General features: G+C 45.2%; 1 protein-coding gene across 1 annotated transcript in view; it reads left to right on the top strand.

The window, feature by feature from the left end:
- CRHR1 (corticotropin releasing hormone receptor 1) overlaps positions 1-10,987 on the top strand; it is a 94,096-nt gene extending 83,109 nt beyond the window's left edge. Inside the window, exons 6-13 of the mRNA XM_020997783.2 lie at positions 783-903; positions 1,634-1,787; positions 2,467-2,527; positions 7,203-7,275; positions 7,783-7,868; positions 8,141-8,276; positions 10,039-10,080; positions 10,766-10,987. Of these exons, the coding sequence (XP_020853442.1) occupies positions 783-903; positions 1,634-1,787; positions 2,467-2,527; positions 7,203-7,275; positions 7,783-7,868; positions 8,141-8,276; positions 10,039-10,080; positions 10,766-10,906 (814 nt within the window). The 3' untranslated portion in view covers positions 10,907-10,987. The remainder of the gene's footprint in view (positions 1-782; positions 904-1,633; positions 1,788-2,466; positions 2,528-7,202; positions 7,276-7,782; positions 7,869-8,140; positions 8,277-10,038; positions 10,081-10,765) is intronic.
- The last annotated feature ends 3,038 nt before the right edge of the window (positions 10,988-14,025 follow it).

Below are 14,025 nucleotides of genomic sequence, written 5' to 3'. Positions count from 1 at the left end.
TCAGCTCTACCAGTGGACACTGGGCAAGTCATTTCACTTTTCTGGTCCTCTGTTTCCTTATATATCAAATGAGGAAATTGACCCCTATCATCCTATTCTACTCAACCATTCTGCATTTCTTTGAAGTGCTGGCAATGGGTGCTGTACGAGAACAGAGCAGAAAGAGATTAAATTAAGGCTGAACTGGATTCCATTTTCTAGAATCGTTTATGGAACCCATGGTTTATTCCAAGGTAGTTCTAGTGGGCCATGCAAGGTAACAAGACTCTGAGTACTCAGCCCGCCAGTACATCTAGCCCTTCAGTGTTCCCTCCACTTTGGCACCTTCCACCCAGCTGATATTCCAGTTCTGCCACTTCTCTTAGGTGATGGTCATCTGAAGCAGGTGCCCACAACTTTGCCCCGCCAATCCTTATCACCAGGAAGAGGTCCCTGGGCACAGGGATCTAGGACAACAGGAGACAGATTTGGGGAAAGGGATGAGGTGACTGGAAGAAAGAGGAGAGGGAACAAGCATCTCCCTGCTCTATCTAGTTTCCAACAAGTATTTATTTAGTGCCCACTGTGTACAAGGCACTGTGCTGGGGATATGAACACAAAAAAAGAATGGCAATGCCTGCCCTAAGATGGGGAGGGTTGAAGGACTGAGGTGGGCAGGGATTAGGGTTGGTCAGATCAGAAAGGGGTTCACTGCCTTCTCTGGCTGACTGGTATACTTTTTGCCTTCTTCTTCTACCTCCCTATCTTGCTTTCTGTCTCCCCTTCCTCCTCTCTACCCAAAGGAGCATCCGGTGTCTTCGAAACATCATTCACTGGAACCTCATCTCTGCCTTCATCCTACGCAATGCTACCTGGTTTGTGGTGCAGCTCACCATGAGCCCTGAAGTGCACCAGAGTAATGTGGTATGTACATCCTGGCCAAGGCACGGTCTAGGTCTGGGAGTTGGGGGCTGCTATGAGGTGGGAGAGGGGATTGGAGGAGACAGGACTAGAAGCAGGGGACAAAGATAGATGACCTCCAAGGGGAATAAAGCAGAGCTGATATTTGACCCACAAAAACAGAGGTCTTTTCATTTGCAGACAGCCGTAGGAACTTAGAATCAGAAGAGATTTCAGAAATCATCCAGGCCCAATCTTTCTCCTAGTGCAGGAATCCCTTAAGAAGCAGCCCTGACAAGTGGTCACAAATTGGGTCAAAGCCTTGGCTGTCCAAAATTGGATTAGACCCGGAGGCTTCTTCCTTCCTCTTTTCCCTATTCTTCTCCCGCAGCTAAGGCCATTTGGGGGGACTGAACCCAGAAGAGAGGTTTTGGGGAGCTGATAAGTATTCTTCAAGTCTTTTCCTCTAAATGCCCCCTGGGAGCCAAGGCTGCTTTTTGCCCTTCTTTCTGAGGGATCTGCTGGCTCTGGTGTGGAGGAATCAATGGTGGGGATGGAGCAGGACGAGGACCCAGTTCCTTGTGTCGCTGCTATCACCAACTTTCCTCCACCAATAATCCTATTTAGGAAGTTAAGACTGGTAGACGCAGAGGCACAATTAAGGACTGGGGATGGACAATGATAAAAGCTGCTTCTAGCCCTCTCCCCTCTAATCTCTGGTTGCCTAATCCCCAATGTCTTCTCTGTTGTATAGGGCTGGTGCCGGCTGGTGACAGCTGCTTACAATTATTTTCATGTTACCAACTTCTTCTGGATGTTTGGAGAAGGTTGCTACCTACATACAGCCATCGTGCTCACCTACTCTACTGACAAGCTCCGAAAATGGATGTTCATCTGTATTGGCTGGTGTGAGTGTGATAGCCAAGAATCGTGTCTCACTGGCTCCTGGGCACAGCGCCCACCAGCTCCCATCCTCCCTTCCCACCCATACACACTCATACCCATGGATGAGGTGGGTGGAGAAGGAGAATGGGGAGAGGATAGCTGATGCTGCCCTCTGGAGTTTCTCTGTAGAGAAGACTCCTCTCATCTTCATGTGGCTCTCTCTGTAGCAAGACTTCCCATTCCTCTTCTCCAGCTAGAAGTAAGGCCCATTTGGAGAACCCTGAAGGACAGTAACTGGGAAAGAAGAGTGTTACCCTAGGTGGGACACTTCAGAAGCATGTGGGGCCATGTATCAAGTTGGGATACAGTGGGGCACTTAGCCTATTTTATGGAGCTGAGAGCAAGCAGTCACTTCAATCCCTAGACACCCTGCCCTGTGCCTGGCATCCAAACCAATTCATCAGACTAATTTAGGACCTAGTGTGTGCTGAGCAGGAACCATGATATGCCTGGATCTCCTCGTCCTGTTTATAGACAAAGGGCTGGATTGCATGGATTTCATCAAATCCCAAGATCCACAACTAATGGTTTTAAGAGTCTTAGAATAAAGATGGGTGATTCCTAGCTGAATGTCCTAAAATGGGTAACTCTAAGACAGAAGTGCTGGATCCTACCTTGTTATTGACCCTATCTCCTCTATAGGTGTGCCTTTCCCCATCATCGTGGCCTGGGCCATCGGGAAACTGTACTATGACAATGAGAAGTAAGTAGGTGCCCCATCTTCAGCTTTCTTCTCTCTTCCCTCTATCATTAATGGTCTAGAGCAGAGGTATCATCTTGAGGAAGGAGCCAAAGTACAATGAGCAGAGATCTCTTCTTCTTCCCCCCACCAGTCACTCTAACAACAAAAGTATATGGGGGTGGGGGTGGGGAACTATATTTTACTTGAGTCCAGTCGAAGAAAAAGTGATGAGATTTCTGAACTAAAGTGTGACACCAAGGGGAAACTCTAGCCTAAAGTCAGGATACCTGAATTCTAGTCCCCCCCACACTAATCATCTAGGTTGCCTTGGGCAAGTCACTTCCATTTCCTGGGTCTTAGTTGTCTCATCTGTAAATGTGTATGTGAGGGGAAAGGGGTTGGATCTGATTTTCAGGCATTCTGAGAAGCTTGATGTCCTGAACAAGGAAGATAACAGTCCTGCTGTATTCTGCTCTGGTCAGACCACATCTAGAATGTTGAGTTCATTTCAGGGTGCCACCTTTTAGGAAGGATATTGATCAACAAATTCAATGGGAAGAGGGCAAGCCAGATGGTAAGAGAACTGAGAAGCAAGCCATTTGAGCATGGGCTCTTAACCTAGGGTCTGTGAACTTGTTTTTTTTAAAAAATACTTTATATCTGTGTTTCAATCTAATTCTTTTCCTATGTAATTCTATGTATCTGATTTTATGCACTTAAAAAACCTTATTCTGAGTAGGGGCATAGGATTCATCAGACTGCCAAAAGGTATCCATGACATACACACGCACACAAACACACACAAAAAAAAGAACTTTGACTTGGAGGCTAGTTGCTGGAACTAGAGATGTTTAGCCTGGGGGTAAGAAGGAAGATTTAGTATGAGACAGTTTAGATGTTCTCAGATATTTAAAGAGTTGTCATAAGGAAGAGGCATGAGATATATTGGTCCCAATAGGGATCACCTGAAGTGATGAGAGAAAGGTGGAGAGGGGCAGGTTTAGGCTTGATGTAAGAAAAAACTTCCTGACAATCAGAGCTTCCCCAAAGTAAATGGGCTATCCCGGGTTGTGGTGAGTTTCTCCTTATTAAAGTACCCCAACTGACAGACAGATGACCCCTTTCACAGACAGGATTCCTTCTTTCTATTGAAGGTTGGATTAAATTAACAGTCTTCAAGGTCCCTTCTATTGCTCTGTGACTAGAAAAGGGAGAGATAAGAGGCAAGAAGACTTAGTTAGGAGACTGTTATAATAATCCAGGCAAGGTGAGATAAGTCTGAACTAGAAATATTTTAATGGGAGTAGAGAGGTAGGAATGAGATTTAAGAGATATCAGGATGATAAAACTAACAGTATTTGGCAACTAAGTGAATTTGAGGGAAGGACCTTGTGTGGCCTTGGGTAAATCACTTAACTTTTCTGTGCCTTAGTTTCCCATATGTAAAATGAGGGGGTTAGACTGTATGGCTTTCCAGCCACAGATCTATTACCTGTTATCCTGAGTCAGAAATCATTTCCCTTTGTTCCAGATTAACAAAACACAGGTGAGGTATGCTGACTGACATGGGGCTGACTCTCAGTACTGAGAATCAGACTCTCTGGGTTCTCAGGGCTCCGCCTTGAGCCTGGGAAAGATGTGCTCCTATGAATGTATACAGATGCCTTTTCCCAGTGCTCCCAACTCACATGGCTCCACCTGGCAACTCCTTAAACCCAACTGTCCACCTAAACCTTGCCATCATAAGACTGTTTCCTTGCTCTCTCGTTCTCAAAGAAGACCAGTGACATCATGATGGTGATATCTTAACTTGATGGTGAACTAGATATGTGAGGGAGAGCTGCGCAAAGTTATCAGCCTCACTCTCAGTGCCTCTACTCCAAGCTTCAGATTTCCCATCTGAAGAATGGGCCTAATCACCTTTATGAGCTCAGGAAAAAGGCTGATGTAGCAAAGCTCCTCTAAGGCAACAGTGGTGAATGAGAAGACCACTGAGCTAGGCATAAAGAGATACAGATTCTAATCACCATCCTCACACCCACTGGTTGCATGACCCTGAACAAATCACTTCCCCTAACTGGGATTCCGTCTCCACCTCCATAAAATGAGATTAGACTAAATGGCCTCTAAGGTGTCTTTCAATGATCACATTTCATGGTTCTGTTCAAAGACCTCACTCTGCTTCATCTCCCTAGAGAAAAGAAAAAGAAATGAGCACAGACACTAATTGGGGTAAAGAATAGAGGTTTAACAACTTTGATAGACTTAGCTCTTCTCAGCAATGCAATGATCTAAGACAATTCCAAAAGACTCATGATGGAAAATGCTATCCACATCCAGAGAAAGAACTACACAGTCTGAACACAGATCCCAGCATACCATTTTTCCTTTTTTTTTTTCTTTCTCATGGTTTTTCCCTTTGGTTCTAATTATTCTTTACAACATGGCTAATGTGGAAATATGTTTAATATGATTATACATGTATGGCCTATATTAGACTGCACACCATCTTGGGGAGGGGGGAGGGGAAGGAAGGGGAGAAAATTTAAAGCTCAAAATCTTGTAAAAGTAAATGTTGAAAACTGAAAAAAAAAATAATAGAGGTTTAAATGATTTAGATTTTAATGAATGAGTTAGTAAACCATCATAGTCCTCTTTGGACAAGTTATCCTGTATAAAAGATGCTGAGCTGTCTGGATGGGATGTAAGACCTTCTATGGAGGCCAAGATATAGACAAGATTGATCTCTAGAGGGGGCCTTTGATCCTGAGAATGAAGCTGTGTGTCTCATCTGTCCTTTGAAAAATCCAGCTTAAAAATAATTCACATTTATCACGTGCTTTAGGGTTTACAAGACACATTCTTCACAACAACCCTGTGAAGGGGTCCTGAAGGTATTATCATCTCTGTTTGAGGGTTCTGTTGCTTGCAGAGGTTGTGACTCCCAAAGCCACATGTTAGAGCAAGGCAATCTCCTAACTTCATGTCTTCTTCCCACTATTCCATGCTGGCCCCATGTGAGCAATTTCACTTCATAAATTAGGATACAGACATCCAGAAATAGCTGATTACCCAGCCAGTCATTTACTTAAATTGTTAATGCAATATAGTCCTCTACAGAGGCCGCTTTGGTTATGCTGCCCTTAGAGTTGATTAAGACTTGGGTTCAGATCCTGCCTCTAACACTTATTAGTTGTGTGACCACAAGCAAGTTACTGAACCAATCTCAGCCTTGATTTCCTCAATTGTGAAATGGGGTTAGTAGTGCTTGCCTAAACTACCACACAGGGGTGTCGTGAAGATGAAATGAGATGATATGTATAAAGTGTTCTGTAAATTCAGATATTATTACTTTCAACAGCCCCCTCAGTCCCAGGACCTCTACCTTCCTCTCTTTTTTAGGAGTGTGTATGATATGTGCATATCATTTTATGTGTATGTGTGTTGTTTGTGTGGCTTATTTCTGTGTGCGTAGGCATGTACACACGGATATGTATAAGTTTGCATGAGTGCACAGGTCGAGCCTATGAGTCACTTTTACTTTCTTATGCTTTCAGTATATACAACAGACTAAATAGCAAAATCTATTTTAAAGTGGACCTACTTTTATTGTTAGAGTAAAAGGCTGATGTGTGTGCAATATCTCTGTGTAAGCATGGGTGTGTGTGTGTGTGTGCGCGTATGACATCCCTGTAGGGATATGTGTACCCACAAGCCTAGGCTTCCCCCAGCTCTGGATTGGCAAATACCACCCAGGCTTCCTGTTATCCCAGCCATCAGCCCCTCCCCCCATTCATTTCCTTCTTAACTCCCCCCCCCCCCCCCCAAGAGGCTGCCTGCCTGGGAAACGGAGACACCTCGGCTGTATTGGGAAAGACAAGGAATCTGAATATCTTCCATATTTATCAGGGTGACTCCTGCCTGACTCAGAGGCAGCCGGTTGATTTCTGCATCTTTCACATTTCCTGGGAGAGCAAGCTTCATTATATCCCAGCTGGAAAGGCAAGGAGCCTGGCTCGGCTGGGCAGGGGGAGTGAGGGGAGAGGGGAGGCAGAACAGCATGAGTTTGGGTGTCTGAGGGGCCCAGTAACACTGCCTCCCTCCTCTCTGCCTAAGCCTCCTCCGGCTTCAGGACTAAGGGCTAATCCTACCCCAGTTAATTGGAATAGCATCAAAATCTACCCTGAATGCTTGCTTCTTTCCCCCATCTAGATTACACTAGAATGAATAAATGATACCAGAGGCAGCTCTGATTTTTTCAGTGGTATAGGAGTTCCTAACCTGGGGTCCATGGATAGATTTCAGGGGATCTGTGAACTTGAATGGGAAAAAGATACATGTTTGTTTTCACTAACCTTGAATTGAAATTTGGCATTTCCTTTTATTATTTAAAAATATTGTTCTAAGGAGTCCATATAGGCTACCATAGGGGTCTGTGATACAAAAAAAGGTTAAAACCTTCCTGCAATCTGGAGAGTTGATAGTCATTTTACAGATGAGATAGCCGAGGCTTTAGGTGAAGATTTTTAGTTGAGGTTGAGAAGCTTGCCCCTTTGGCAAAGCTGGGACAATATCAGCTATGCAAATTGCCTCCTACCCTTTTCCTCCTCCCCAGGCTCATAGGTCTCACGTAGGTCAGAGGCTGAGGTCCTTGATGCCTTCTATCTCCTTCTAACCAAGACTTCTGGTCTTCCAGGTGCTGGTTTGGAAAGAGGCCTGGAGTATACACTGATTACATCTACCAGGGCCCCATGATTTTGGTCCTGCTGGTAAGAACTTGGTAGGAGTAGAATTTGAGATAAGCGGGTCAGCTGTCTCAGGAGTGGCACAAAATGGCACACTGAGCAGACTAGGAAGCTCAAGGAAGCCTTCTGGTGATTTGGGTGCTGAGTCTACATGAGACAGGCAACAGGCAGGCCCAGGAGTAGAACAGGAGCCAGGGTGTTTGTATCTGCCTGGGGAGTCAATAGTGGTCTGAAACCCAACCTGTTTTCTACACTCCACTGGCCTCATGCCCAAATGTAAAACACCTACCTAAGATCAGGAAGCCAATTCTTTTTCTGTGATGTGGATGTCATCACCCTCCTCTCATAAAACAGGATAGTCAGTATCCCTCCATGCTATTTTGGGTGTGGTGGTCATCTCACTGAAACACCAAACCCTGAGCACTAGGTCCCTCAGAGATGCCAACGGTCTCTGAGGGGAGGGGAAGGTGAGGAGCCTTTGGGGAGAAGCCATGGCCAGCCCTTAGCCCTACTGACTCTGGTCTATTTCAGATCAACTTCATCTTCCTCTTCAATATTGTCCGTATCCTCATGACTAAGCTCCGGGCCTCCACCACATCGGAGACCATTCAATACAGGTGACTGCTTTCCTAGCACCTCCAGAGTTTCATCCTATCAAACTTCTTGCCAAGATTCCCATCTAGACATGCTCCTCCCCCACATATCCCAAGATCCCCTCCCACCTGCTCGAGATCTCCTAAATAAAGATTCCCTCACCTCCAACCTGCCACTGGTTATTGTCTCCAATGACCTCCAACAGGTCTCATAGGAGGGTTCTGCTGGGATGCAAATGAGGCTTCTATCCACAAACTCCTGATTTCCTATCCCCCATTTTCTCCTCTCCCTTCAGGAAAGCTGTGAAAGCCACCCTTGTCCTGTTGCCTCTTCTGGGTATCACATACATGTTGTTCTTTGTAAACCCTGGGGAGGATGAGATCTCTCGAGTTGTCTTCATCTACTTCAACTCCTTCCTGGAGTCCTTCCAGGTACCACTGTCTTCCCCAGCCTTCCTCATTTGATGGAGGTGGGAAGAGAAAGCATGGGGGTTGGTGACTGCTCTTCTTTTTGGAGAGCAGGCAGCCCATCTGTTAACAAAATTTCATATTGTTTGAGGACTACTATGGCTCCCACCATTGGGACAGTACCAGGGAAGGAGGGAGTACTATCCCTGCCTTCCAATAGCTTATGATGCAGCTGTGGAATAATGTTGTTGTTGTTACTTGTCCTTCACTCTCGAAGAGGACCATGAGATCAGGAATGTGATGCCATGACTGGCAAGTGAATTGAATTTAAGTGAGATGGGACTATGCAAGGTCACTAGCCTTATTCTCTCCTCTGGAGCCATCTGGGTCCAATGGCAAGATATAGATCAGGACGACTGGAGATGGTCCCATATGGAATAATGAGAGAAGCAGGAGCATAGGGTCAGAGTTGGAGGGGACCTTTAGAAGTCAGTGAGTCCAACCCTGTTTATTTTATAGATGAAAAGACTGATAGTAAGCTGGCATTGGAACTCAGGTTTTCTAATTTCAAATATCTCTCTCAAACAGGAAACCAGAGTTGAAGTATAAGCCCAGGCATTATTAACCATGTGACTTTTGATAAGTCCCTTAAACTCTCTCTGCCTCAGTTTTCTTATGGATAAAATAAGGGAACTGGGTTATTAGGTTTCTAAGGTCAGCTCTGACATGTGGTCAAGGATGGACAAAGTAAAATCAATGAAGGAATGAAAAAAAAACATTTATTAGGCATTTCTTATTATATGCCAACCAGGCAGTTAGGTGGTGCAATAGATAGAGCACTGGGCTTGGAATCAGCAAGACTCATCTTCCTGAGTTCAAATCTGGCCTCAGACACTTACTAACTGTGTGAACCTGGACAAGTCTCTTAACCCAGTTTGTCTCAGTTTACTCATCTATAAAATGAGCTGGAGAAGGAAATGACAAACCACTTTAGTATTTTTGTCAAGAAAACCCCAAATGGGGTCATGAAGAGTCAGATATGACTCAACAACAACAACAATAACAACAACGACAACAACATTATTCCAGGGACTGTACTAAGCCCTGGAAATACAAAGGGTTTATAATCTAATAAAGAGAGACAACACATACAGGAGAATGATGGCCAGGGGAGGGAGTGTTCTGGTCTGGTGAGGGATGGTGAGTGGGTCCATAGGGCAGTTAATTGACATGCCCTTTCCAGAAACAATAATAGTGCTAAATTAGTCAATATTCCTGGAGTGCTACATAGAAGGGAGAGGGAGTATACTGATGCTACTGAAAAATAGTTGGTAAGATGACCAGGCAGTTGGCTAGGTAGGATGTGAGGCATGGTCTGGTATGGGGCCAGCTGTAGTGGGCTCAGTGTTTGCACTCACTCATCAGTTAAGACAGCTGAACCCCAGGGCAGTAGTTCACCCAGATATTAGGAGGATGGTTTCTGGAGGACCAGTCTAGAGATGGCAAGAAACAGCAAGTTACTGACTAGTACAAGAAACTCTAACAAGCAGCAGTGACACAGGGAGCTGCCAGTGGAGGGTGTGGTTAGTCAGAGAAGGCTTTCAGAAGTGAGTTGAATGCTAGCTAATTTAGGAAGAAGATGATGGATGTGCAAACAACAGAGAGGGAGTTTGGGTGGCCAAGGTCAGAGCTGGAGAGATGGAATGAGCAAAGGTTTCTGAGTAAGGGCAGGCCACCATGCTGCTCCCTACTCTGAATAATGTGGCCTTATCCTTCCTCCCACCAGGGTTTCTTCGTATCTGTCTTCTATTGTTTCCTCAACAGTGAGGTAAGGAATGTGTGTCCCAAATGAAAGAAACTTTTGGGGGCAGCTAGGTGGCACAGTGGATAGAACACTGGCCCCAAAGTCAGGAGGACCTGAGTTCAAATCCAGCCTCAGACCAAACACTTGACACTCACTAGCTGTGTGACCCTGGCCAAGTCACTTAACCCCAATTGCCTAAAAATTAAAAAAAGAAAGAAACTTTTGACATTGTTGAGAATTGGGCTTTCTACTTGACTGGTTGTGGGGTGACAGGATGGGATATTAGGGCCACAAATGATATATAATAGCCTCCCTGTGTTTTCCCCTCCCTCCTCCTATGTCTGTGTATAGAATTATTTTTGGAGGAGTGAGGTGGCTAAGGGCCTGCTTCTACCTCCTCCACCAAGGTGAAAGTATTGGATGTGAATCTTGGGGGTTCCTGCTTTCCCGTTACAAATATTTCCCCAATGGCTACCCTGTTCAACAATTCCTTTGCACCCTCCTTCTCAAGAATCTGGAGGACTGCTCAGAGGGTTGGAAGCCATAAATTTGATGTTTCATCAGTGAAACTGGGTCTTAGTTTCCATAGTTGGGAAAAATAGAAAAATGGTGGAATCCAGGAAGAGTGGACAGCCCAGGCTATCTCTAGGATTTATGAAGCAACTCTCTTCCTATCCTAGTCTTAATAGCCTCCATTCTTTGCTTACAGGTCCGCTCAGCTGTCCGGAAGAGGTGGCATCGGTGGCAAGACAAACATTCAATCCGTGCCCGAGTGGCTCGGGCTATGTCCATCCCTACATCCCCTACTCGAGTCAGTTTCCATAGCATCAAGCAGTCAACAGCTGTCTGAATGGAATGGGGAACACATTCCATTTTTGGGTGGGGACACCAAAAGGGACAGAACCTAGAATCTAATTTTGATTATTGGGAGGAACACATCATTCAGTATGCTCTCACCACTGTCCCTCACACCTGACTCTTCCCAATCTGTTCAGGAAAACAATTTCCTCCTCAAACTTTGGTATACTCCAGCACTTGCTTGCCCAGAGCAGCCATAAAAGCATAGGAAATATTGGACCCATGAGACCCAGACAGAGATGGGAAACTGTGATGATGAGTATATAAGAGATGGAAGGGAAAATAGAGTCTTCTAGAAGACCCTGGAACTCTGAAGGCTGCTGAGTCTCAGACCTAGTTTGCTCTTCTGTGCTCCTTGTCTGCTCTTTGGACAGGCTTACCCAAGGGACAGGATGGAAAATTAAAAGCACATGGACAATGAAAACTAGTGACCTATATTGTCACCTTGGAGTACAATGTAGCCATCCCATTAGAAACCACAGGATTGGTTGGTTGCCATCATCAGCCTTAGAGATGTCACCAGTTAGTATTAGAACATCTTCATGAATTTCTTCATGAAAACCATTGTGGCATCATCATAAGGACATATGCGGAAACTGATAGTGACATCAGAATTCCTGACAATGATTATATCTCTGTTTGTGATGATGTCACAGCTACATCATTGGAAAGTCCAATGATGCCACCATGAACCATGGCCACATCATCAGAATGCATTATGACATCAGCAAGATGAGACAATGACACTGGAAACCATAACATCCCATCAGGAATCTAGGCACCCACCCTCACAGAAATGACTTTGCCTTTGTTCCTTGCCCATGGTTCACTTTTCTCTGGCTCACTACAACAAGAGGGGCAGGTGCCTTATGAGTGGTACTACCCTTCCCTAAATAGAGAAGGGGAGACTATTTTCTACCTGAGGGCTCTGCTACCCCTGAAATTTATTCTTGTAGGGATCATTTCTCTAGAGTAACAAAATGACTCACTCCCTGATACATGGTATTGGGTCAATTGCTACTCAGACCTCTTTTTTAGAAGTTGCTTTGTAGGCATGTATTGTGAAGCTGGGGAAGTAGCTGGGGTGTCAAGATTACTAGTTCTAGTTCTGGGTTCAACACAGAGATCTTATGCTGCTGGAATTTTGTAAGGGCAGGAGGAAAGGCAAGGGATAGGGGCTAAGGAAGGAGGAGAGAAAGGATCCTGAATCACAATGGGCTGCATCAATGCCTGTGGGTATGGGGTGTGTGGATATGGGGGGAGAGGTGGCACACGCACTGATACACACAGAAGAGAACTTTGGAATCTACAACCCTGGGCAGGTTAGGAAAGGAAGGGGAATTGCCCTGAATAGTCTCTGTCAGGAATTGAGGGGGTCAGCCTAGGAAAGGTGGTTGGAGCCAGAGAAGATATGGGTGCATGTGTTGGAGGGTTCCAGATAGAAGAGGTTGGGGTTCCCCTTGAAAGTGGAAACAAATAAAGTTTTGACATGTAACCACGTGAGGAGGGAGCAGGACCTGGAGAGGGCTAGTGAGGGGCATTTGAAGGAGGAGAGACACATCAGAGAAAGAACATTGAAACTCCAGCCTATCCCACCCACTCCATGAGGTCTAACCACTGTAACTACAGGGGAGAAATGTAGAAAGGCCAGAAGAGTAGGAGGAACACGTGGGAGGCATGTGTGTGGGAAGAAGAAAAGTGATGAGAGAACCTCATACTCAATTGGGGGCAGAGGGCTTCACAGAAATATGATGGAAGAAAATGAGAAGTAGGATAATGGGTCCCTGCTGACAAAGGAGGAACATGAAATGACTAATGAGTCTCAAACGGCCATGGCAGTAAAATAATTCTCAACTTTGCCTTCCACTGAAGGAAGGAGCTGGGAAATTTAGAAAATTAGGTTTTTGTTGAGGGAAGGGGGGAGAGAAGTGGAGGGAGAGAGGCAAAGGAGAAGGGAAGAGGAAGGGAAAGAGGATGTGAGAATGGGAGGAAAACTGTTCAGAAATCTGCTTTGCCTGGTCAGGCAGAGAAAGGAGGCTTGGATTCCAAAGCAGAGAAATCCCCTACCTCCAAGACCCCACGCCCCAGGATAATGGTCTTAGAGTCCTAATGGCAGATTGGGAGTCTCATCCTATGGGAATGGATCAATAAGGAGTTTGAAAAAAACCATACACTCCTTAAGCACTTTCTGTGTGCCTGACACTATGTTAAGTGTTGGAGATACGAATTAAAACACAACAGTCCCTGCCCTTGAGGAGATCACACTTTAAAGGAAAAGTTAAAAGAGTTAGAGGCTGTCACAGCTGACAGACTAAGGAAGCAGTTGCATATTGGCTCCTGAATAGGGTCCTTCTCCACCACCAACTGGACTGACAAAGTGTCTTTTGAAAGCATTTATTGAGCCCAGCCCTGTCCAAGGTGCTGGGGTGCGGGGTTGAACAGGGGATAAATGAAATAAAATGAACTAAAAACAGTCTCTCTTCTCCAAGAGCTCCCAGCCATTTGGAGTACAAAAGTTTAGGTAGACAGTTTCGTTGGCTCAACTGAGGTCATGAATGCAAAATGCTTTGTAAATCTTAAAACATTATATCAATGTTAGCCATTGTTATTAAGTAAAATCCACGAACAAGGGACAACTTTAAAAAGTTAATGTGGTTGGGTAATGGATCTGGATCCCTGGGATATGGATAACCGTCACTGGAAGTGGTAGATGAGAGCTAGAGCTGGGAGGGGCCTTCCAGGTCATCTAGCCCCACTCCTCCCTTTACACACGAGGATACTGAAAGCCCAGAGAAGGGAAGAGGTTTGCCCAAGGACATGACAGAGCTAGGATCCAAACCTAGGTCCTCTGACTCCAAACCCTGTGTTCTTCCCACTGTACATTGATTCATCCTAAAGCCTGATGAGATGACTGCCTTTCAGGATTCCTACAAGGAGACTGAATGACCTTTGAGGACCCCTCTAGTTTTTTAGAGTCTGTCAATAAAAGTACAAGGCATTACAAATACACCTGGAGGCAGCTAGTTGGCACAGTGGATAGCATCCTGGACTGGAGTCAAGGAGACCCAAGTTAATAAAGTGGGGACAATAATAGTACCAATCTCCCAGGGT

Source organism: Phascolarctos cinereus, unplaced genomic scaffold (genome assembly GCF_003287225.1).
Source record: "Phascolarctos cinereus isolate Bilbo 61053 unplaced genomic scaffold, phaCin_HiC Scaffold_5;HRSCAF=322, whole genome shotgun sequence".
NCBI classification, from domain to species: Eukaryota; Metazoa; Chordata; class Mammalia; order Diprotodontia; family Phascolarctidae; genus Phascolarctos; species Phascolarctos cinereus.
Note: the sequence above shows the minus strand (reverse complement) of the source record. Positions and strands in the feature narration are given on the sequence as shown.